Source organism: Acinonyx jubatus, chromosome B2, assembly GCF_027475565.1.
Source record: "Acinonyx jubatus isolate Ajub_Pintada_27869175 chromosome B2, VMU_Ajub_asm_v1.0, whole genome shotgun sequence".
NCBI lineage: Eukaryota > Metazoa > Chordata > Mammalia > Carnivora > Felidae > Acinonyx > Acinonyx jubatus.
Genome location: NC_069385.1, coordinates 92,975,945 through 93,000,361, shown reverse-complemented (window position 1 = coordinate 93,000,361; position 24,417 = coordinate 92,975,945). Strand labels below are relative to the sequence as shown.

Below are 24,417 nucleotides of genomic sequence, written 5' to 3'. Positions count from 1 at the left end.
AATATACTTCAATTAAAAAAAAATGGAAACAAGGTGAAGGATGCTGCCATGGATATTCTGGAAGGAAAGACCAAAGAGGTTGAATTTTACTGGATTTGTCTGTTTGTAGCTTGTTTTTAAACCTAAAGGTTTTACTATTTATATCAGCAGTTCTTCAACATGGCTGGAGCATACCAGTACAGCCTCTGATTAACTGGAAAATATGGGCAGGAAGGGGAAATTTATTACATAGGAGAAAGGAAGGGTATCAAATGTTTCAGATAGTAAGCTCAGGAGAAATACAGGTCACTTTAATCTGAAGGAAAAAGAGAGGGACAAAAACAGAGAGAAAATAGGCAGAGCTTTGTAGCACTCCCACACACCATACGGTAATTGTAATGGAATTTTAATGAGAAAAAACATGTAGATTAAGTAACAGTAACAGTTATTAGAGTTGGGCTAATCAACTTCACCTTGAAGGAAGACCTGAAGAAGAGTAGCTAGTGGTTGGAACTACTGATTCACCAACAAAGTCCTCAAAAGGAGGAATAAGACTCATGTATAAAAGAACCAACTGAAGCCTATGCATTGGAGAGAATTGCTGGGAGCACCTGTCCTGCTGTTTCTTCTGCTGATTCTGGTCAGTCACTGTCTGTTGTAAATCATAGATCTGCATGAGCATGTGCTCTCACTTGGTCTGCTGAGAAGGATACCCCAGAAATTAGACCCTGGGAAGAGGCAGAAGCTCACTCTCAGGTGCCCTGGTGAAGGTTCAGCACTGTGGGAGGGTTGTTCCTGGGATTCTTGGGCTGTTCCTTGGTTCTTCTGAGGGCGCATATTGGGAGTCTAAAACATTTATAGAGACAGTGCTGTAAAATCCCTGCATATTTCAGTGCTCACCAGTTAACCTAAAGGTTACCATTGAGACTTTTAATGTTACAGAAGGATGAGAATTCTTGTTCAGATGTCAAACAATCTTTTAATTCCAACAGAAAAAAACTTTCTGAAGGATGTCATTTATGATGAAATTTTGATTTATTATTAGAGAAAGAGTGATTGTGATTTGTTCTTTCTTCAAACTATTCTTCCAATATGATGAAGTATTATCATGTACTAAATCTAATGGCAATGTACTTGGAACCCACAGAAGTAAGAGGTGCCCCAGGTATCACAAGGGCAGGAGAGTTTAATCTTGGGCTCCTTGCTAATTGAACCTCTGGCTACTCATTTCCTCTTCTCTCTCTCTTTCAAAAAAATGACGATGATAATACTAACACAGGACTGTCTCTAGTAATAACTCAAAGTTTTTTATAAGATCTTTGCAAATGGACTCAGAAATTCTAAGTGACAAGTGGATTTCTCCTCTCCCTTCTTCCTTTCCTGTCCTGAGTGAAAGAAGAGATGGGAGAGGAGCCACCAAGATGATTCTGTTTCCTTCTGTTCCAGTGAACCCTGCTTGGTGAACAGTTCCTGATTCCTGTGGGAGTTCCCTCTGAGAAGCCAGACCTTCGGTACAGATGCTTTGTGAGCATATTTAACTTTTATTCCAGGGCCTGTAAAGCTTTTAGATTTCTGAAAGAAGGAAGCTGCTTTTTAATAAAATATTCTTGACACTGGTGCACAATGGTGCTGACACAGAGACACCAAGATAAACTTAACAAAGCTTTGGTGGACTGTTCACATGGTCATGAGCATGTATCTTCAGGTTTCGGAGAAGCTAAATTAGATATGAATGAAGAGTTAGATTGGGTAGGATTGATTTTAGGAAAAAAAAATGGAAGAAGCTTATGAAATTAGAATTGAAGCTAATGTGATGCAAAGCAAAAAATATATCTAGGCTGATATGTGAGAAATAAGACTCAAAAGAATGAAAGTGTCACCTACTGGAACAATTCACATTGAGTAGTGGAAGATTCTAGACCTTCAAGCCATTTTTACTCCATATTCAGTGACAGTGTCTGCTTTAGTGAGTGCTAAACTACAATTAGGATGTGACTGGAACACACATTCTCGGTTTATCTTAAGATCGGTACGGTACAGCTTTATGGTGGCAAACTCTTAGCTTCCTGTTCTGTTGATATGACCATTAAAGTAAGGATATTCTAGCACTTATAAAGCATCAGAACCATGCTTTCTGATAGCCATGTCCACGATGCTTCTTTGTTAGCCATTGTGTACAATGGAGACCACGTAGTTTCTACTTTATGGGATTAGATGATTAAAATGTGGGCAATGTAAACTGGCTACTGTTTGTGGCCAAATCAGGATGCTGTCCTGGCTTCCAGCTGTGCTGGTGAACAGACAGTGAGGTCAGGATGATAGTAATAACAAATGCAACGCTGTGCTCAGAGTACATGAAAATGTGATAAAATGCATATTCTGAGGCTACATATGGCACATATTTTTCTGTGTTTTGAATAAAAAGACCTGAGACTAGAAAAAGTGGGAAGTCTGGATCTCTCTTGCTGTTTGCTGTCAGAGATGAGAACATGAAAATAAAGGATGTAAACACCAGTTTGTGGGTAGACTTGAATTTCCATAAGGTGTTTGCTTCTTGGAAGTGTAGAACAAACAGTGAAGATGTGGGCTTATAGGTGACTGATTTGCACTTGGCCCCTCCTCTTTTTTTGCCCTCTGGATGTTCTTCTGTGATATCAAGGTTACCTCCATTGAACTATGCTTAAACAAACATTCCTTTCCATTATGTATATACATATATATATACACACATATATATAAAGGGGGGATTTGCAAGGATCTACATATTTTTGTCATTTTCAATGCTGTTTAAGCACTGGTCAAATGTGACAATTTTCATGTATTTCTAAGTCAGTAAAGGGAATTAGTTTAATGTGTTTTTTTGGACAGTCTTAAGAACTCAAAATATGTAATAACCTAGACAATGTTGACATTATGGTCCAGGATATTTAATTTCATGAAAGCTAAGATTTGATAGTTTGAGGTTGTCAGGAAGAAATTCTCACAATTTCTAGTCACTATGATGTGATTACAGAGGAAAATAATGAACATTTTTCTATAGTAAAAAATATCGGAGATGAGCATACACTGTCAGTTGTGTTACAAGATGCCTCAGTACTATGGAGTTGGGAGATGTGTAACATTAAGGAATTGGCTACAACCTGCTCTCTCATTCATCAGGCATCTTCCTTCTGCCCGATCTGAATCAAGGCTCTATAAAAAACAGGCTGAGCTGATTAGATTTTGTGACACTCCCCCTTTCATTTTTCTTTTTCTCTCCCGTAGATGACATTCATTTCATTTTCCCCCCCAGAAAAACATCAAGCAATATTTATGTGCTCTTATTTCTGTTACAGTTAATAACCAAGGGTTTGAAGTAAATAAGAAATTAGTTGGCATGAAATATAAGGTAACCTTTCATAGTTAATTACTGCAGCATAGAAGACCTACATGCCAGGGACTGACATAAAGCTATGCACACAAAGCACTTAGGTACGTAGATCAAATATCCAGGGAGTTAAATATTTGTGTTCTGAAAAATTCTACCACTGTATTATACCTTTGAAATATAGGCTAATGTTAAGATTTTACCTTGCATTTCAAGGAGGTGAAGAGAGACAGGTGGGCCCCTTCCACCCTTTATTTAGGTCCTACCTTCTTCACTACAATCCACATCAATCTTGATATACAGTATTACAAACTGACCAGGATAGACTCTGTCTTCAGAGAGTCTTTCAGTTAGTGGGAGAATCAATAAACACGTAATTATTGATTTCTCACACAGTACAATCATGTGAATGATACAGTTGAGGATTCAAAAGATATTAAAGACATGGATTGTCCAAAAGGAATTTAAGATTAATCTTGCTGATGGACAAGATTAAGATTATGAAACTGCCACTATTCTAATGTTTTTGATTTATGAATATGGTAGCTTCATATGATTTGGAGTAGTGATTATGAATGGCAAGGCATAATTATCATGGGATATAAACTACAAATTCTATATAGGCTCTGTGTGGATAGGCTATAAGGAGACCCAAATTCATCAGAGGATGTTGCACAGTATTGGAAAAGGTAGAGAGAACTGTGCTGGGCATTCCAGGCAAAGGAAGCTGTGAAGGTAGGGTGAGAGGGGGTGATGGACCTCAGATGGAAGAAACTGGCCGCTTTACATAGAGTGCTGAGCTGGGAACTAGCTCGGCTCAGGCTGGGAGAGAACAGACCTAGGGATGCCAGCCAGTGGGGCTGCTCCAGCACTATTTGTAGGGGATTGGTTGAAATGGAAGGTACAGGGGTGCCTGGGTGGCTTAAACAGTTAAGCCTCTGACTTTGACTCAGGTCATGATCTCACGGTTTGTGGGTTTGAGCCCTGTGTTGGGCTCTGTGCTGACAGCTCAGAGCCTGGAGGCTGCTTCAGATTCTGTGTTTCCCTCTCTCTCTGCCCCTCCCCATTCATGCTCACTCTCTCTGTCTTTCTGTCTCTCTCTCTCAAAAATAAACATTAAAAAAAAGAAAGAAATGGAAGGCACAGAATAAGAAACACACCAATGGGAACAGATTTTCTGACTGGTCTACTTGGACCAGAGTTCTACTTTCTAAATTCCATCTTTTGTATCAGTTATGTACCTCTCTTCATTCAGTGATGGCTGTGTTTCAGACTCTGTGATGGATGCTGTGTATACGAGACATGGTTTCTTAACTCTGATTTAGTATTGTTGGTTAACAAATTTTAAGTATGTCTGTTGTGACTCCCTGAATCGATTATAAGTTTTGGTGTAACAGGGACCATGGATTTTTGCATTTATTCTTTCAAAAACTGTAATGAGTGTCTGTATGTGACAGCCATCCTTGGTATAAAAAAGAGAAGCCACTGTTCTGGTTCCCAAAGAGACCCAGACAGTTAAATTAAGATAGGATAATCATTACCAGCAAACTGCAGTGACATCAATTCTTAAATTTTCCTGGAAGGGTTAAAGACTTCAAAGAAGAGTGATCTTTTGAGCTGAGGCTTAAAGGATAGAAGTGTTTTGGAGGCATGAAAATGAAGTGTGGACGGCCCAGGAAGGTGGAACGGCCTGGTCAAAAGCTCACACATGGAGGACGCAATGACATGATGCAGAATGTACACATGTACCTACTACTGCTGGGTGCAGGGTGGAATGAGAGAAAATGAGATTGTGCAAATAGGCAGGGGCTGGATAAACGTCTGTACATATTATGCAAAGGATCTTAGCTGGTACATTGTGAAGAAGCATGGTGATTAAGCAAGATCAGTTTGGATCTGAATGTGAGAACAATCCCCGGTAGCAGGCGGGGAATAGAGAGGAAGGAGGATGGGCATGACTGGGCAGGGAGACTGGGAAGAAGGTTATTGCTGTTGCAACGGTCTGTGACAGACTAAGCACAATGAGGAGAAGAAAGAATAAAGAAGGAGAGAATACAAAAAGCAGCAAGTGGGAGGTAAAATGGACAGACATTGGTGTTTGATAGAACAGGGGAGACAAAATGTACAGAAGACAAGGACCTTTCCTGTCTTATTACTAAGTGTATCTCCAGCACCTAGAAGAATGCCTCATCTAGGGTCTCAGCAAATATTTGTCAAAATGAATTAAAGGGAGAAATCCAGATGGTTCCTGGGTTTCTAGTTGAAGCAGATTGTTTACTATGGCAGTTGCCAACCGAAGAGATACAGGAGGGGAAGACAATGTATTCACCTGTTGGCCACTGTGGGGCATGTTGGTGGTTTCCAGAAGAGCCAAACTATAAGACATACATTATAAGGGAGTGGGGGGTATGGAAGGAAGAAGAGCTAATAAGAGAAATGACAAATATGACTGCATAGGAATAGAGTTAGGTTAGGTTAGAATCACAAGTTAAGTGAGGCATTTTCAAGCTGAAATGTTTGACAGGGTAATTTGTCCAGAGAATTCAATGAGAATGAAGTCTGGCAAAATCAGTGCTCAGCTTTGGAGAACTCAGGGAGGAATATCATCAGTGTTGGGAAATGAAGGTCCTTTGCCTTTTTGTGTGGATGTGTCAGAGATTACAGGTTGGTTTACATTTCCTTTATATAAACTCTGTGGCTCTGTGCATCTTTGAACCTGAGAAAGATAAAGGGAGCATACAAAATGGTGATTTTAGTAGTAACAACCAAAAAGCAGGTCAGAGATTGATGTTACTAAATAAGAAAAATACCTAAATGTGGACATAATACTGTTAAAAACAATGACTTAGATCATAGTCTCTTATACAGAATAGACAATTGCAAATAGTATTAATAGTAATCATAGTAATTGTTTTTTAAGTTTATTTGTTTATTTTTGAGAGAGAGAAAGCAAGCAGGGGAGGGGCAGAGACAGAAGGAGAGAGAGAATTCCAAGCAGGCTCTGTGCTGTCAGTGTAGAGCCCTACACGGGGCTCAATCTCATGAACTGTGATATCATGGCTTGAGCAAAACCAAGAGCCGGATGCTTAAATGACTGAGCCACCCAAGCATCCAATAATTATGTTTTAAAGTAATGTGTCTTTCTTTAATTAATAACTTCATGCAACATAATGATGAATCATCCCAACATATGACATAATGAGCAATAATTACTTATCTTAGTCATTCTCCATATATGGTCTAATTTAGCTGGTCCCTACAGGTTTTGAGTAGTTGCTCTCAAATATTAGTTACATAAAAAGCACTTAATGTGCTTGATAAAATTCTATCTTTTGATTCAAGAGGGTTTGAGAATTAGTATTTTAACAAACACCCTCATGTGATTCTGACACAGGCGTGAAGAGGTCCTACTTAGAGAAACATGGCCTTAAAAAAAGCTCTTTAGTGCTACTTTCATTTTTTAAGCTGGTGTTCTGGCTCCCTCACGTGGTCCAGTGCGGAATTGCATATTTCAGAATCCTCATTTTCATTCCTTAGAAGATAGAGCTCCACAATATATCTACCTATTATCTAGCCTTTATTTAGCCTTTCTATAAAGCTAAAAATGCAAGCACAGAGTGAACATTCAGGTCCTTACATGTAAAGTAGATGACTAGAGAAGACCAAAAAAATGTCATATGAAAGCTTCCACAATTTACAAATGTTGTGGCCAAAACATTGCTTTGTCTGTTTTTTTTTGTTTGTTTGTTTGTTTGTTTTTGTTTTTGAGAATTTTAAAGGAATCTCTGTAGAAGAGTACTGAAGAGTTACTTGGTGGGAGCATTTTCATGGACCCAGTGTTTATTCTTTACTTGGTTCTCCCTCTGCATCTTTCAGGATTTAGAAGATTTGTTTTTAAAATGAGACAGACCCAGGGTCTTCCCTGTTCATTTGAATTTTTCATCTGCCAGTATTTTTTTGGGGGGGAGGGAGGTGAGGAGGTGCCAATTAAGAGGATATAATTGATAAACATGTGATGAAGGATGTATGGAGTAAAGAGGGGTAAAAACTCCTTCTTATTTCCCTTTCTTCCTCCCTGCCTTCTAGCAGTCATTCAACAGATATTTATTAAAACCACCTGAGAGGCTTTATGGGTGGTGTAGTGATAACGGGACACCATTTTTATGAACGAGAAGAGAAATTTAGTAAACCAAAGTTTGTAATAAAGGGTCTGTGCTCTAAATGTAGGGCAGGCTATCAATGCTCAGAGGCAGGGGAGATGGATGGAAGGGGTGGGAGAAGGGTAGCCATTGGGGAAATCCTAATGCAGAAGATGGCATCTGAACTGGAAACCCCCAAGAATGGTTACTTTTTAAAACCTTTGTGCAACTGTATTGTTGTCTTACATATCATACAATTATCTGTTTTTATGGTGGGTCTTCTATTCATTTATTCAATACTGCTCGTGTGTTAGCCAGTGTGCTAAGTGTGGGTATATAGAGTTGAGGATTGTCTTGTCTCTGTCCACATAGAGCTCCCATTCTAGTAGTGGAGACTGACAAAAATAAACTATATAAAAATAGATTAAAGAATTATAAATTAAGGCATAGACTTTGAAGAAAATACACAAGAAGCTGGGGTACAGGATAACTTGGATGCCGTGCGATAATATCTGCTCTGAAGGTGGCTGGGGAAGGCCTCCCTGAGAAAATGGAAGCTGTCATGTTTACTGAGTCCAACTCTATTTTAAAAACTTTTCTTGTATCAACTATGTTAAGCCTCACAACTCCATTGGAGAGTGTGCCATTACTAAACCCATTTGAAAAGTGAAGAAACTGAGGCACAGAGACATTAAGGAGGAACTTGACACATAATTTGTAAGTGGTGGAGACTGGATCCAAGTCTACACATCCAGGCCCCACAGGCTGCTCAGAGCCATCTCCTGTCAAGGCAGAGGAAAGAGCCTGCACAACATCTCTGAGACAGGCAAGCACTTGGTGGTTCAGGTTCTGGGAGAAGATCTGCAGGAGACGAGCGAAGAGACGGAGAGAGCTTGAGGTTGGAGACAGAGAGAGGGGTCTGGTCCTACCCTCTGAGAACAGGGTAAGGAGGTCTAGACTGCATTTTAAGTACAGTGGAAAGTCACAGGTGGGTTTTAACCAAGGTTTTTAAAAAAGTAACTCTTGGTGCAACTTGGAGAATGGACTACAGGCAGGAGACGTGGTGGGGGGACTAGTTCGGAGGAGGTCATACAGTTTGGCAGTAGAGGTGGAGAAGAGATTCAAACAGACTTTGGAGGTGGAATGAACGGTGCTTCACATGATAGAGAGCCCCCACTGCATCCTTCCCGAGGTGGCTGGAGGCGGACACACCACCCTTCACTTGGAGTGTGGGCTCTTTTCAGCCCTGTGCTAACACAGAGCCCGATTTTCAGCATTAGAGACAGTCACTGAATGAATTGAAAACAACAGAATATGGGAGCACTTAAGTAGCTCAGTTGGTTGAGCATCCGACTTCGGCTCAGGTCATGATCTCAAGGGTTTGTGGGTTTGAGCCGCATGTTGGGCTCTCTGCTGTCAGTGTGGAGCCCACTTCAGATTCTCTGTCACCCTCTCTCTGCCCCTTCCCTGTTCTCTCTCTCAAAAATAAACACTAGAAAAAAAAAAGAGAACAGAATATGTTATTTACCCTAGCAAAATAGAAAAAATGGTTCAGAGAGAGGTCTTTTTCTGGTGTAGTATGTTGATTTCACAGATGAGAATACTGAACTCGAAGGTAGGTGCTTAACTGCTTAACTAGTTAGCTGCTGACTTGGGAGTAAAATATATGCGCTTTTCCTTGATCCCACACATGCATAACTTATTTCTATTTGTTTCTACTTGAGACAGACAAATTTAACTTACAAGTTGATTTCCCACCAATTCTAGGGCAATGGAGTACTTTATTACAGGCCGAGCACTTTGTTAATTACTTACTTCTTTAATTTGGAATGGTTTCCTTTGAAGGCAACCATTCCCATTTTACAACACATGGTGAAATGATGTTCTTGCTGGGCAATGCCCTTCTCTCCTTATGTATGGAAAAGGAAGACACAGGAAAGGACAAATCAATAAGCTCACCTCTCACGTGACTTACTCACCATCTCTACCCTCATGTTTGCCTGTAGGAATTCTTGCCCTTGATTATACGAAGTAGCCCTGGTGTGAACAGGGCTTCAGAAAGGGTCAGGGAACTTCGGAACACTGGACTACAAGGAACCTGCTCGAGGCAGAAAACATGAGGAGGCTGCATTTAGGCAAATGTCTCCTTTATCCACAGCCAATTAGGGTATCCACGAAGAATTTCGTATTCTGAAAGGAGCTAAGCAAGTCCTAGAGGGTTCAATTAATCTTACCATGGCCCTTCTGTCCAGTGAAAAATATTAAGTTATTTTGCAGTGCTGAGTGATTATTTGCCAGCTGAAACTTCAAGTGGAATTCATAATCGAAGCCGATGTCTGGGATCCGTGAATAAGCCAGGAATGAAGTGTATCCAAAGGCATCTGTGCCACTGAACCTGGGCTGAGTAATATTAACAGCTGTGGAAAAACCCAAACCAAATAGTTAAAATAAACCTGCACATGTACTTGTAAAAGGAGGGCAATGTTTTGCTGATGCATCTGGCCGGATAGGCTGTTTACTATCACATTAATGAGACTTAAGTGCCTTTCAGCATTGAGCAACTAAGTGACTCAATGGGGAATTTCAAAACCAGAACAAAGAAAGTGCAGTGTTTTGAGATCCTGTATATAACCCTTTCCCTTGCATTGCCTTCCTACATAATGAAGAATTTACTTAAAAAGCAAAGCCCTATATTGTAGGGTAATTTTAGAAATAAGAAAGATCAGCAGCAGCCAAAGTATTTGCCAAGGTGCTTTGTAAATATGATTTGGCATTCAAACACTGGCTATGACTTAAACAGGAATTCACAGCTTGACAAACTGTGCTTTTCTAATCCTGCACTTCTGGAAGAAACAATGCCATACGTCGGGGTGGGAAAGGCAAGACATGGGCAGGAAACAGATCAGTTTCCATCACCATGTTGTTAATGACCAAAACTTTTCTTTAAGCAGAAATCTTTGTTTAAAAAAATATGTTTATTCTTACTCTGTTAAGATGCTTGTTACAAAATGAAAGCATGGACTTCAATAGGACTGAAACTGTAGGGAGATTTAGTAGAAACAGGAAATGGTTAAAAACGAAGTTCAAGATCCAGTGTGGACAAAACAGAATTTAATTGAGAGGTACTGCTAACCAGCTAGGCTCTTTTCGTCCTGCCTCTAATCTTCTTGTCTCCAACTTTGCTCTTTTATTGCTGTTTTGTTTGTAAATAATCCCAACGGGCTTTTATTTCCCCTCTCAAGAGAGGACTATAGGAAACAGGAAGGGGTTTTTGATCCCGATCCCTGTCTGTTAGGGATGGTATTCCTGGATTAAAAGATGTTCCTAGGATTTATTTTTATTAGTTTGAGACAGCTTGATAGAGGGAAGAACTCCTTATTTTGATTACCTTATATTGCTCCTTTCTCAAGAGATATTGGCTCTCCCGGGAAGTTGTAAAACTAGAAGTTTTATAAGCCTTAAGAAACATCCTCACTCTGGTGATGCTTAAAACAAAAGAGCTTGTTATGTCTGGTTATAATTGTTTAAACAGCAAATAACTGTACTATCCTGAGGAAAGTGATCCTACTTATTGGAGGCTTTTATTTCTGTTTGTTTCATGTAACCATTCAAGTAGGGTAATGTGTGGAATCAGCCGAATAAGAATTTGCTAAAATCTTATCAGTTTATTCCTTGGGATGCGTGGTCTCTGATGTTATTTTTCCTCAAAAGTCACCAGAATCTGAAGCAAGAATTTGAGACATATCATCTTATCTTTATTTTTTAGCTAATGAAGTAATATATAGTTTGTATTCCAGAGACATTAAAGCTGTTCCTATCCGGGATTTCCCTTGAGGTAGTATCGTACATATAGTAGTTGAAGGAAATGAAATGTACTGGCATTGAAACAAGATAAAAAACTAACAGAGTTTTGATGTTGCCATTAAAAACAATAGAATTCAACTACACTTAATACTAAAATAGAGGAATTTTGTTTTTTTTAGGAAGGACTTTAAAAAAAAACATTTCTTCTTGTTAACAATTTACAACTAGGTCTACTTAAAGTCTTAGTACATTTAGGTTAGATCAAGAGATGTACATCTCAGATGCACCTCACTGTCAGATGCTGTGCTAGATGCTGGTAACACAAAGATAATAAAGCACGATCTCAAATCCCAAGGAACTAGTGTGTGGTCAATTAATTTATCTAAATGAACTGGATGGAAAGTGGAGTTGAAAGGTGATAAGAAGCAATTCACCTGGCAGATAAAAAGGAAAGATCATTTCAGGTAGAAAGAACAGCATGTTTCCAGGTGGGAAGGCCCAAACAGCATGTCATAGAGTATACAATTTTAGAATGAAGTATAAAAAGGAAAAGTAGAAGCGAATGTAATGAGATAGACAGGGGTCAAATTATGAAGGGCTTGATATTTTCTCTACAATCTTTAAGTGGTTGGGCTATGGTCAGAGTTGCCTTTTAGAAATGTCATCTAGTGATGCAATGTGAAGGTTGGATTAGATGGAGAGAGCTGGAGGACCAAACTTGGTTAAGAATGAAATTAGGGGCACGCCTGGGTGGCTCAGTCAGTTAAATGCCTGACTTCAGCTCAGGTCATTGTGGGTTCAAGCCCTGCATCAGGCTCTGTGCTGACAGCTCAGAGCCTGGACCCTGCTTTGGATTCTGTGTCTCCCTCTCTCTCTCTCTCCGCTCCTCCTCCCCTGCTTATGCTTTGTCTCTCTCTTTCAAAAATAAATAAATGTTAACAAAAATTTAAAAAAAAGAATGAAATTAGGACTTTGATGACACCAAGAAATATAACAATGAGTTAAGCTTACACTGAGTTGTAGATGTGAGGAAATTTACAGGTCATTCAAAAAATAAGGGAATGTGTGATATTTATATGAACAGTGAATAGAAATGTGACACAATTTCATACAACTGAAAAGAAATGTGACACAATTTTAAATACTGAAAAGAAGTATAATGTATACTGAAGACTGAGGATAACCATGCCCACAGGAATGGATGTGTCACTTCCCTGGGCATTTCTTAGTCTAACGCTACACTGTCAAATAATGTAGCAACTCACCGAATGTGGTTGCTGTGCATCTGAGCTGTGGCTCAGGTGACTGAGATGGGCTTAGTATGGAGAAAAGAATGTGAAATATCTTATTAATAACATTTTATATGCATTAGATATTGGGTTAAATAAAATATATTATTAAAATGAATTTCACCTCTTTTTACTTTTAAAAATGTGGCTACTAAAAAACAAAATTATAGAGGCAGCATTCAACTGAATAGCACTGCAGAGAGAACCACATATCTCTAGGCAGGTAGGATGTTGCTCTAAACCCTTAGTTGTGATTTACTTCAAGGCGCTTTGTCTTGTGGCAGCTCTGAGCCTGTGAAAAGATAGGGCTTCTAAGGGAAAGAATAGGAATCAGAAGGGGCCAAGGAATGTCTAGCCCACTTGTGAAGAGTCCCCTGTGTCCTCATGTACACTGTCTCCATTACACTTGATCAGGCAGGAGAACACCGAGGGACCCAGATTAGAAAAAGAGGGCATTCAACTTTACAAATGATTCTTTTCAGTTCTTGAAAGTAAACCCTTTATGATCTTCAACCAGGCAACATTTGGTTAATTTGATTACTCTATTACACAAATTCCCAGATCAGACTTCTAGAAGTGTCAGTCGTCATCAAATCAGTAGATTGAACAGATTGTAATGAGAATATTTTAGGGCTATTAAATGAATTTTTTTCTTTTGTAATCCCTAGTTGCCTCATGGTCTCCATATGTGAACTTCTGCATTTTTTTCTTCAGTTCTTTTAAAGTTACAGCAATAGATTGGGACCCTGAGGAAGGAAGGGGGATGCTGGGATTTGAGCTAAATATTAATTATTTAGTGTGTGGAAGAAGGGAGCAAAATCAGTAACAGCAGATTGGGATGTTTCAGGCAGTCGAAAAGTCTTATGTATCTCAACATCACCTAGGGTCGTTAAAAATTCTACAAACCTTCAATGATGGGGGAATGTCATAATCTTTTTTATAATATAGCACTTGGTTTTAGGCTCAATGTAGAATCTTTGCACAACATATTACATTATGCTTACAGAATACATTTTAGCAAAAATTACCATAATAGAAAGGTACAAACTTCTGTCTTCTAGAAAATTTGCCACGGCAAAATTTTCTCATTCCCAATCAGGACAGAGAAATGATGCATTGTTGTTTTGAATGCAACTGTATTTTTCTCTCTTTTTAGAATGTTTATTTTTGAGAGAGAGAGAGCACGAGTCGGGGAGGGGCAGAGAGAGAGGTGGACAGAGGATCCCAAGTTGGCTCCACCCTGACAGCAGAGAGCCTGATGTGGGGCTCAAACTCACAAACCGTGAGATCATGACCTGAGCCTAAGTCAGACGCTCAATGGACTGAGTCACCCAGGTGCCCCTGTATTTTGTTCTTTAAAAAATATTTTGTAGTTAGTTCTTTATCTGGATTATCGATGTTTTATGCATAGAAGTGACCAAGAAGAGCTACTGGAAGGTGGGTAGAAGACACATGTGGAGCTCAGATTGCAGAACACCTTTCAACTCTGCAATCAGCGATGCCTCCTGAAGCCCACTGGCTGGTAGTGACACATGAGGTACTAATATCACCTCACATTTTGAGGAGAGGCCACTGGAGACAGCCGGCTCAGACTCGATTTTGGATTTCCTCACTTTCTATGTAAATTTGAGCAAGTTAACTTCTCTGTTTTAGTTTCTTTGTCTCTAAAATGAGGATAGTTAAGAGTATCCAAATTTTGTGTGAAGAATGAGAAAAGCATGTGGCTTTAGGAAACACATCTGAGCTAACCACAAATCTCCAGTGGGCAAGCCTCTTGTGCATTCTCTGCCATCCTTTTGACATTTTCCCAACTGAGTCACTAAGGCAACTAATTTACACCTCCTCTTTCCCCCTCTAACATCTAACATTCAACGTCTCTCAATTAACGATCTTGCTTCTTATTGAGAAAAATAAACTCAGAACAGAGAACTACCCCATCTTTCCACCATCAAATCTTCCCCATCTCAAATCTTTCATTTTAATCCATGTGTTCTGCCTTCTCTCTGGTTACAAAGCTGCCTGCCTGGATATTGGATCCACCCCTCATTTACTCAAGGACGTTGTTTCAGCAATTCTTTCCCATTTCCCAGGAGACACCAAACTCCTCTTCTCTATTGAACTAAACATGCTAAAATATCTCCATCTGAAAAAACTGCTTTTCTCAACTCCACATTCCTCAGAAAAACACTACTCCTTGTTTTTCTGCTCATCATTCTAGTAAGACTCTTCTAAAGAGTATCTGTGTTGAGTTTTTCTTCTCTGCTCTTTCTTTTCTTCCTTCCTTTTCTTTCTTCCTTCCTTTTCTTCCTTCCTTCCTTCTTCCTTCCTTCCTTCCTTCCTTCCTTCCTTCCTTCCTTCCTTCCTTCCTTCCTTCCTTTCTCCCCCTCCCCCCCCCACCCCCCGTTTCTTTCCCATTCACTCTTGATTTTATTGCAGTCAGGTTAGCATCTCTCTTTCCTTTGAAATTTCTTATGTGAAGTTCACCAGTGACCACCAACTTTTTACATTCAGCGCCAATTCTCTGTTTCCTTCTTATTCAATGTCTCAGGAGCAGCTGACATAGTTGATTATTTCTTTCTCTTGAAATGCTTTCATCTTTCCTCCCAACCAAATCTCTTCCCCAGTCTTCTCTTTGTTCAGAACAAAAACTTATCATAATCTAAATTGTTTCTGTCTCTGCCACCCCAACCAGTTGACTGGAAAATCCAGCTTATTTTCAAAATATATCTTCACTACTTCTCATCACCTCCATCAATACCACAAAGTCCACTGCACTATACACTCTAGCCTGGACTATTTGCTTCTTTTTGTTTTTATTTTTTTTTATTAAAAAAAATTTTTTTTAACGTTTATTTATTTTTGAGACAGAGAGAGACAGAGCATGAACGGGGGAGGGGCAGAGAGAGAGGGAGACACAGAATCGGAAGCAGGCTCCAGGCTCTGAGCCATCAGCCCAGAGCCCAACGCAGGGCTCGAACCCACGGACTGCAAGATCGTGACCTGAGCTGAAGTCAGACGCTTAACCGACTGAGCCACCCAGGCACCCCTACTATTTGCTTCTTAACTGGTCTCCTTTGCCACCTTTGTCCCAGGCAGTCTTGTTTTCATACTGAAGCTAGTGTGAACTTTTAAATATTAATTGCACATTTAAAAGTCCTCTAGTGTTTTCACTTGAATTTTGAAATTTAAAAAACCCCAACTCTTTAGCATACCCTCAAATCCCCACTCTCCGAATTTATTTTATGCCCATTTCTTCTTGCTCATTCTGCTCCAACCTTGCTAACCTCTTTGTGTTTCTTAAGCAAACCAAACACGCTTCCAGCTCAGGCCTTCTGCTCCTCTAGTTTCTAATGCCTGGAACATATTCTCCCCCCCAAAGATGCATGGCTTGCTCCCTCACTTCCTTCAAGACTCTGTATAATTATCTCCTTTTCACAGGGGTCTTCTTTGACCATCCTATTAAACTATTAATTCCTCCTACCCCTATCACTCTCTAGTTCTTTATCCTGCTCTGCTTATTACAGCCTAATTACATAATATGCTATTTGTTCATCTTTTACTGTTTCTCTCCCCAGTTAGATTTTAGGGCTCATCAAGGCAGAGAGCTTGCCTGTCCTTTGCCAACTCCAGGGTGTACAACAGTGCGGGGCTCAAGCGGGGATGGGATGCATCTTTTTTTAAAAAATTTTTTTTAATGTTTATTTATTTTTGAGACAGAGAGAGACAGAGCATGAGCAGGGGAGGGGCAGAGAGAGAGGGAGGCACAGAATCTGAAGCAGGCTCCAGGCCCTGAGCCGTCAGCACAGAGCCCGACACGGGGCTCAAACTCATGGACTGTGAGATCATTGACCTGAGCTGAAGTTGGACGGTTAACGGACTGAGCCACCCAGGCGCCCCCAGGGATGCATCTTTATCAAATGGTTGGGTGGGTACATACAAAGGGCTTACCATGGTGTTGAAAAAACAGTGACACTGATAATGCTATTTTTCTGCTGTTAATGTTTATTTAATATCTTATGTTTATGTTCTTATGTCATTAAAGAAGGAATTGGATCTGCTGGAATAGAAACAGAATTTCTGTACCATCACCAATGCTAACCATTGCTTGTTTGAATTTTTTTTCATTTTCTAGTGATTTGCCTCTAAAGAATAAGAATATTTCTGGATTTTTACAAAGATATTAGCATCTTAATTCTTCAAGTGTGGGCAAAAATTCAAATAATATATTCCATACTGATACTGAAAATCAAGGAAGAGACCCCCAACTTCACAAATCAGTTGTTTTTCATAACTGAGTTGAGTAAATATAACTACAGTATCATAAATTTTTTTCTTTTAGGGGCACCTGGATGGCTCAGTTGGTTAAGTGTCTGACTTCAGCTCAGGTCATGATCTCGCAGTTTGTGAGTTCGAGCCCCACATCAGGCTCTGTGCTGACAGCTTGCTCAGAGCCTGGAGCCTGCTTCAGATTCTGTGTCTCCCCCTCTCTCTGCCCCTCCCATGCTCATGCTCTGTCTCTCTCTGTCTCTCAATAATAAATAAACGTTAAAAATTTTTTTCTTTTAAAATTGCTTTATGTTTAATATTTGATAATAATGTCTTTTTGAACTTATAAGATAAAAATACTAATTATGTTTCTTGGGGAAATTGATAGTTTTTGACAGAAATTTTTGACTTTTACATAACACTTGATCTTAGCCGAAAGGCCAAGAAGTGATGACTTTTACATAAAAAATATCTATATGATTCCATCACAATCTTGTTTAAAATTTAACAAAATGGACTTGAGAAAAGTTCCTTAAGTTTATTAAAGAATTCTTAAAAAGGTACAGTGTTTTCAGGATAAACTGTCCTGTCTAAATCTATTTTTCTGAAATAAAGCTCATTGTTTTAGTTTTATACAAATAACAAAAGACAAAAAGAAAACTAAATAAAGCAGTGGTTGATTTTTACTTGGCTTCTGTTTTCTTTATGGGCTGTTGTAGATAACCTTTAGCAGACTGGACACCAGGGAGCGCTGACTAGTGAAAATGCAATTCAGTTCTTCCTCCTCTATTATGTATTTTAATGAAGCAAGCAGATGGTAGATGGATTTTCCCCTGGAAACTGCTGATTTGAAAGACTTCAGTATGCCAATTTTGCAAGCATGGTGTTTAGCAGCATTGACTACTTCGAAATAGACATTTAACATTGCCAGGAAAAAATTCATATACCCTTAGGCAGATGGATACAGTTGCAAAAATACAAGACTACTGCTTGCAACTCCAGCTTTTTTTGTAGATTTGGGTGTAAACATTTTTCTTCTCTCTTTGTTCTAACCTCTTTGTAAGACAGCAATAGATTTAGCGCCATATCCTGCATAAATGCAATTAGGTTATAAAATCATATATTTGATAGCCGTGGTTTCTATTTCTGTTGTTGAATAAGCTCCTTGTCAAGTATGCTTCTACACTGCTCAGCATTAACATTTAGAAATAAAAAAGTGGTAATCTACAAATGTGATTTTCATTTAAAGGGAAGAGAAAAGTAAGTCTCTTCTGAGGTGTTGTTAACAGCATAGGTGATGGTGACTTGTATAGAAAACATACACTTACCTATTCTTTCTGAACTCAAGATGACACTCAATACCTGAATAAAGTCAAGCTCTCTATTCAAATGGATACAGTATTCAGTCCACCCTCAGGTAAAACATGAAATAAATATCATTGGTTGAGTGCCAATTCCTGCTTATACTAAATCATTCAAACATTCTGTGTAGATACAGAATTCCACCATTCTCACTTCTCCATCTAATTGTCAGAGAAAAGTTAAGAACAAACAGAATTTTACATAAATGTAGGAAAACTGATGAAAATGTGGAGCATCATTATGTCCACCAGCAAAAGAAATGGTAAATGATCAGAATCCAAAGCAGCACATTCTTTTTCGATGCATAATTCTTAGAAATTAGTGCCATCTTCTGGCTTCTCAAAGTACTGCTTTCAACACAAACCAGATAAGGGTAGCAATTTTACAGTACCATGAAATGTCAAAAAAGAAGAAAAATCTCCAAAAGATATAGGTCACATTGTAGATCTGCATTACAGTTTGTGGCATAAACATTGACAATGGTGTCAGGTATCATGTATCTATCATTCACATTACATAAACAATGCAGATTTGTACTGGATTAAAATATGCTTTGTAGTTTATTCTAATAAAGTAAAATTCCCAGATATCACACACATGGAATATTTAAGAACTGATATGCTTGGAACACTTTTCTCATTCCTAATTCATGTGTGTCTTCATGTTAACGGATTTTTAGTTAAGAAATTAAGAAACATCGAGGTTGGAGCGGGTCATCATTCAAGTTCAGTGAAAAATTTTAAATACCTTTTAATCTATTATTTTTAAAGTCATGGATATATAAACACATTTTTATATACTCCAAAGTAATAAAATAATAGCAATGATACTATCTACTATGTTCTAGTTGCTAGGTGCCCTCTCTGAATTATTTTATTTCTCATAGTGCCCCAATGAGATTTCTTACTCTTATATTCCATCTTACATATGAAGAAACTGAGGCTCAGAGAGGTGAAGTCACACAGCTAAAAAATGGCAGTCAGGATTTGAATACCAACACATTTGACTGCAAATCAAATGCATATTTGCATTCAAATGTGTTGGTAATGATCTTTCTTTCTAATGATGGCTGTGTTTTTTTTTAATGATGGCTGGGATATTCATGACATTGGTTGATTAAAAGCTATTGGTAGATATTTATATTACTGACGTTTGTTCCCAAGTGGACTTCATACAAATTTATCTTATTTCCTTCCCCAAGTCTTGGGCCATGAACTCATGAAAATTGATAGTAATCTTATATTCTCTCTTCCATATTTAATAGAAATGTGAATACATTTGATTGCCTTGCAGAGCCAACCATTTAACTGGTACTCAAAATATATAAGTGAATTTATCAATAGATAAGTTTTGTTAAGAGCTTAATTATTTATCAGATGTAGAAAATATAAGTGAAAAACAGTGGTTAAAAAGATCAGTGTGTTTCTAAAGGTTTCTAAATGTTTGAATGCACACACACATACACACACATGTATTCCAGATAATTAACTAAAATTTTCATTTTGTTTTGATCTTTTGTAGAAACAGTTTAGGAGAAGCAAAATATAACAGGGATTAATTTATTAAAATGATAAGGCTGATGTACTCTGTGAGAAAGAGAAAAGAAAGGAATTTGTGCTAGAGATACTAGCAGGAAACTATTTTTAAGACATCTGTGATTTAGCTGTTAAAGTGTTGGAAAAAAGCAGCAGCATACTGAAAAATACTGACTTATTTCTGGAGACCACAATACATGACGTTTCAAATGCATATAATAATAGGAAGATTTTATGCCAACAAATACGGCATGAAAGATTATTCTAAGTCATATTACTAATAAAACAAAGAAAACTCATCAGCCATAATTTGTGAGGTTTTAACTTTGTATACGAGTATTATTATTTTTAAATGGACACATTTTGTTAAATATATAAGCCTCAAGACTTCATGTACTAATAGTGAGCAGGTGTCTAATTCAAACTATAATGGTATGAACAAAACTACAAAAAAGGATTAGAAGATTAAGAATTAGAGACGAGTATGCAAACAAAAATCAGGAAAATAATGAAATAAAATATCTTATTTGTTATAGCATGAAATATCTGGAATAAACCTTTATTAGGTTTCTTAATGGTGATGGTCTACAGAAACCAATCCTGGCTATTCTAGGCAGGAAAGGACTTTATGGGCAGGCAATAGGCTAGCTTATAGAATCAATGGGAAGACTAGAGAACTGGAGGGTAGAAATAGGCTGAAATAAAGCAATCTAGGCAGTTCAAACATAGCCAAATGTACACTGTGTGAACAGTGTCATCAGGATGCAGACACTGTCATCTCTAGGACTGTGGTCACCTCAGCTACAAATAATTTCTAAGTATTGCTCTCTCTTTGGATGCCTTTCTTAACATTTGAATCTTAGGGTGAGTATCTCATTGGCTTATCCTAGGTCATGTGTGTGCAAACAAATAGGAAGGAAGTGTTATGTAGCCCAAACCAAAAACAAAACACAATAACCAATAGATGTCTCTCAGAAACTTTGGTTACCAAGTGTCAATATGCATCCTTTTTCCAGTACGTGTATTTTCAAATTAAAATTTACTTCTATGACAAAGGATCCAAGAATATACAATGGAGAAAAGACAGTTTCTTCAATAAATGGTGCTGGGAAAACTGGACAGCCACATGCAAAAGAATGAAACTAGACCACTATCTTACACTGTACACAAAAAATCAAATCAAAATGGATTAAATATTTGAATATAAGACCAGAAACCATAAAACTCCTTGAAAGAACACAGATGGTAAATCCTTGACATTGATCTCGGTTGGCAATGATTTTTTGGAATCGACCCCAAAAGCAAAGGCAACAAAAGCAAAAACAAACAGGTGGGACTATAGCAAACTAAAAAGCTTCTGCACAAGAAAGAAACTATTAGCAAAATAAAACGGCAACCTCTTAAATGGGAGAAAATATTTGCAAATCGTGTATCTGACAAAGGGTTTATATCAAAAATACATAAAACTCATGGGCAAAAAATTTTTTTTTTTCTGATTTAAAATTGGGCAGAGGATCTGAACGGGCATTTTTCCAAAGAAGACATACGAATGACCAACAGGCACATGAAAAGGTACTCAACATCATTAATCCAGGAAATGAAAATCAAAACCACAATGACATATCACCTCACACCTGTTAGAATGGCTATTATCAAAAAGACAAGAAATAACAAGTGTTGTCAAGGTTGTGGGGAAATGGCAACCCTTGTGAACTGTTGGTGGGAACATAAATTGGTGCAGCCACTATGAAAAATAATATGGAGGTTTCTCAAAAAGTTAAAAATAAAACTAACCATACGATCCAGTAATTCTTCTGGGTATTTATCCAAAGAAAGTGAAAACACTAACTGAAAAAATAAATGCCCTCCCATATTCACTACAGCATTATTTATAACAGCCAAGATTTGGAAACTACCTAAGTGCACATTAATGGATGAATGGATAAAGAAAATGTGGTATACATATGTATAATGGGACATTATTCAGCCATTAATAAGAAGGAAAAAATTGACATTTGTGACAACATCGATGGACCCTGAGGGCATTAAGCTGCGTGAAGTCAGGCAGACAGGGAAAGGCAAACACTGTATGATCTCTTTTTTGTCTGGAATCTAAAACAAACAAAAACTGAGCTCATAAACACAGAGAATAGATTGGTGGTTGCCACAGGTGGGAAAGGGGGAAAAATGTGTGAAGGGAGTTAGAAGTTACAAACTTCCAGTTAGAGTCACAACCATGTACTGCAGAGCATGATGACTATAGTTAATAATACTATAATGTATATTTGAAAGTTGCCAAGGGGTGCCTGGGTGGCTCAGTTGGTAAAGTGTCCAATTGTTGATTTCTGCTCAGGTCATGATCTCATGGTTTGTGAGTTCAAGCCCTGTGCCAGGCTTTGCACTGACAGAACGGAGCCTGCTTTGGATTCTCTCTCTGCTTCTCCTTTGCTCATACTTGCTTTCTCTCTTAAAATAAATAAATAATCTTTAAAAAAAGTTGCTAAGAGAGATCTTGAAAGTTTTCACAAGAAAAAAAATTTGTGACAATGCATGGTGACAGATATTAACTAGACTTATTGTGATGATCATTTTGCAATATATACAGATATAGAATCATTATACTGTACACCTGAAACTAATATAATTATATAATATTATGTGTCAAGTATATCTCAATAAAAACAAAAAGCAAGACAAAATAAAAAGTTTCTTCTGACATAATACAACAATCCTATATATAATTTTTAAAAGTCACACTCTTTTGCAAAATGGAGTCTTAAAAAAATTTTTTTTTAATGTTTGTTTATTTTGACAAGAGAGGGTATGAGTGGGAGAAGGGCAGAGAGAGAGGGAGACACAGAATCTGAAGAAGAGCCCAATGCGGGGCTTGAACTCATGAACTGTGAGATCGTGACCTGAGCTGAAGTCAGATGCTTAATTGACTAAGCCACCTAGGCTCCCCAAAATGGGGTCTTTTAAAAGTCTTTTCTTTTTTAAAAAAATTATTTATTTATTTATTTATTTATTTATTTATTTATGAGAGAGAGAGAGAGAGAGAGAGAGAGAGAGACAGAGTGCAGGGGAGGGGCAGAGCCAGAAGCAGGATCCCAAGCAGGCTCCATGCTACCAGCACAAAGTCCTATGCAGGGCTCAAACCCAAGAACTGTGACATCATGACCTGAGCTGAAACCAAAAGTAGACACTTAACTGACTGAGCCACCCAGGTGCCCCCAAAGTCTTTCCTTTTATTGCATTTTGTTCTGAGTCCAAGATCTCTGCATAGTAGGCGTTTCTCCTTGTTTTATACTGTGATCCTGTCCTGTTATGGGTAATGTCTCAACATTACTAAGCCCAAGTACTTTATATAGAGACCAGGTAGCACATGACAGCTGTAATGATATGTGTGATTTCTTGGTGACAAAATCAAATGTACTGCTAATACTATTGTGGTTTGCTGCTCACCTGAGTCCATGAGAGGTAGTCCAAAGGAAGGAACTTGATGTGGGTTGCTAATTATAATGGGGAACAAGAAAGACAAATGGGAGATGGTGAGGCCACCCAGACACTGGCAACAGCTGAAGAGTTAAATGCAGCTGCCATCACCAAGGCTGAAAGGACAAAGGGAAGACCTGGTGTTTTATTTATTTTTTATTTTTTTAATGTTTTTATTTATTTTTGAGAGACAGAGAGAGACACAGCACGAAAAGGGGAGGGGCAGAGAGAGAGAGGGAGACACAGAATCTGAAGCAGTTTCCAGGCTCTGAGCTGTCAGCACAGAGCCTGACACGGGGCTCGAACTCACCGCGAGATCATGACCTGAGCTGAAGTCAGACGCTTAACCCACTGAGCCACCCAGGAGCCCCAGGACCTGGTGTTTTAAAAACCCAGGAGCCAGACCACCTGGCTGGAGCCGGATCCTTGACTGGGGCTGCTCATCAGAACCTGGGACCATCGGTGGGGAGGCCTGGAACTCGTAGTAGATATGGCTACTGGTAGACATGCCACCAGAAGCAGGGGAGGGGAGATAAATACAGTCAATTTTCTCTTCCTCCTACTCTCTGGTCTTCCTCCTTTGGTAGGGAAATTGTAGTCTGCACATGTCTGAAACATGGATTTCAGAGAAAACAGGCAAATGAGTGGCATCCACTGCCATGAAAGTGACGCTGAGGCTATAATACTTACTTCAAGAATTGGTCAGAAGGTCCCCTCTGATCTTATAACTCTCCTCCTTGAGTGCTGTCTCCTTGCATGTAGTGTCCTTACCACATTCTTCCTTTAGCCCTGGCACTGATGAGATTCTACACCTGGTGTGGTGATGCAAGCCTTTATTCCTGAGAGCCTCAGCCATGGCAGGCCTGTTGGCTAGGGCTTCATGAGGCCTCTATTAACTCTTAATACTAGACATGTGAGGAAGTGCCCAGAGCGGACATCTCACCTTTTGGATGTGTGCATGTGTGTGCATGTGTGTGCACACTACATCATGGCCTCCGTTAGCAGTTACGTGAAGCCACTGGCAATGTTCATCAGAATAATGTTTCCAGATTCATGAAGTAAAATACATAGGATTATAAAAGAAACTACCTTTTTGAAGTATACTTAATAAAATATAACAACAATTTTGTAATAAAGTAAAATTATGCTTCTTTCATAATGCATATAAATAACAAGACCTAGCA

The 24,417-nt window shown here is 38.6% G+C and overlaps 1 protein-coding gene across 1 annotated transcript in view; it reads right to left on the bottom strand.

The window, feature by feature from the left end:
- The window catches only part of EYS (eyes shut homolog), a 1,591,614-nt gene that overhangs the window by 76,308 nt on the left and 1,490,889 nt on the right, over positions 1 to 24,417 (bottom strand). The window contains exon 35 of the mRNA XM_053222617.1: positions 9,720 to 9,902. Coding sequence (XP_053078592.1) covers positions 9,720 to 9,902 — 183 coding nt within the window. The remainder of the gene's footprint in view (positions 1 to 9,719; positions 9,903 to 24,417) is intronic.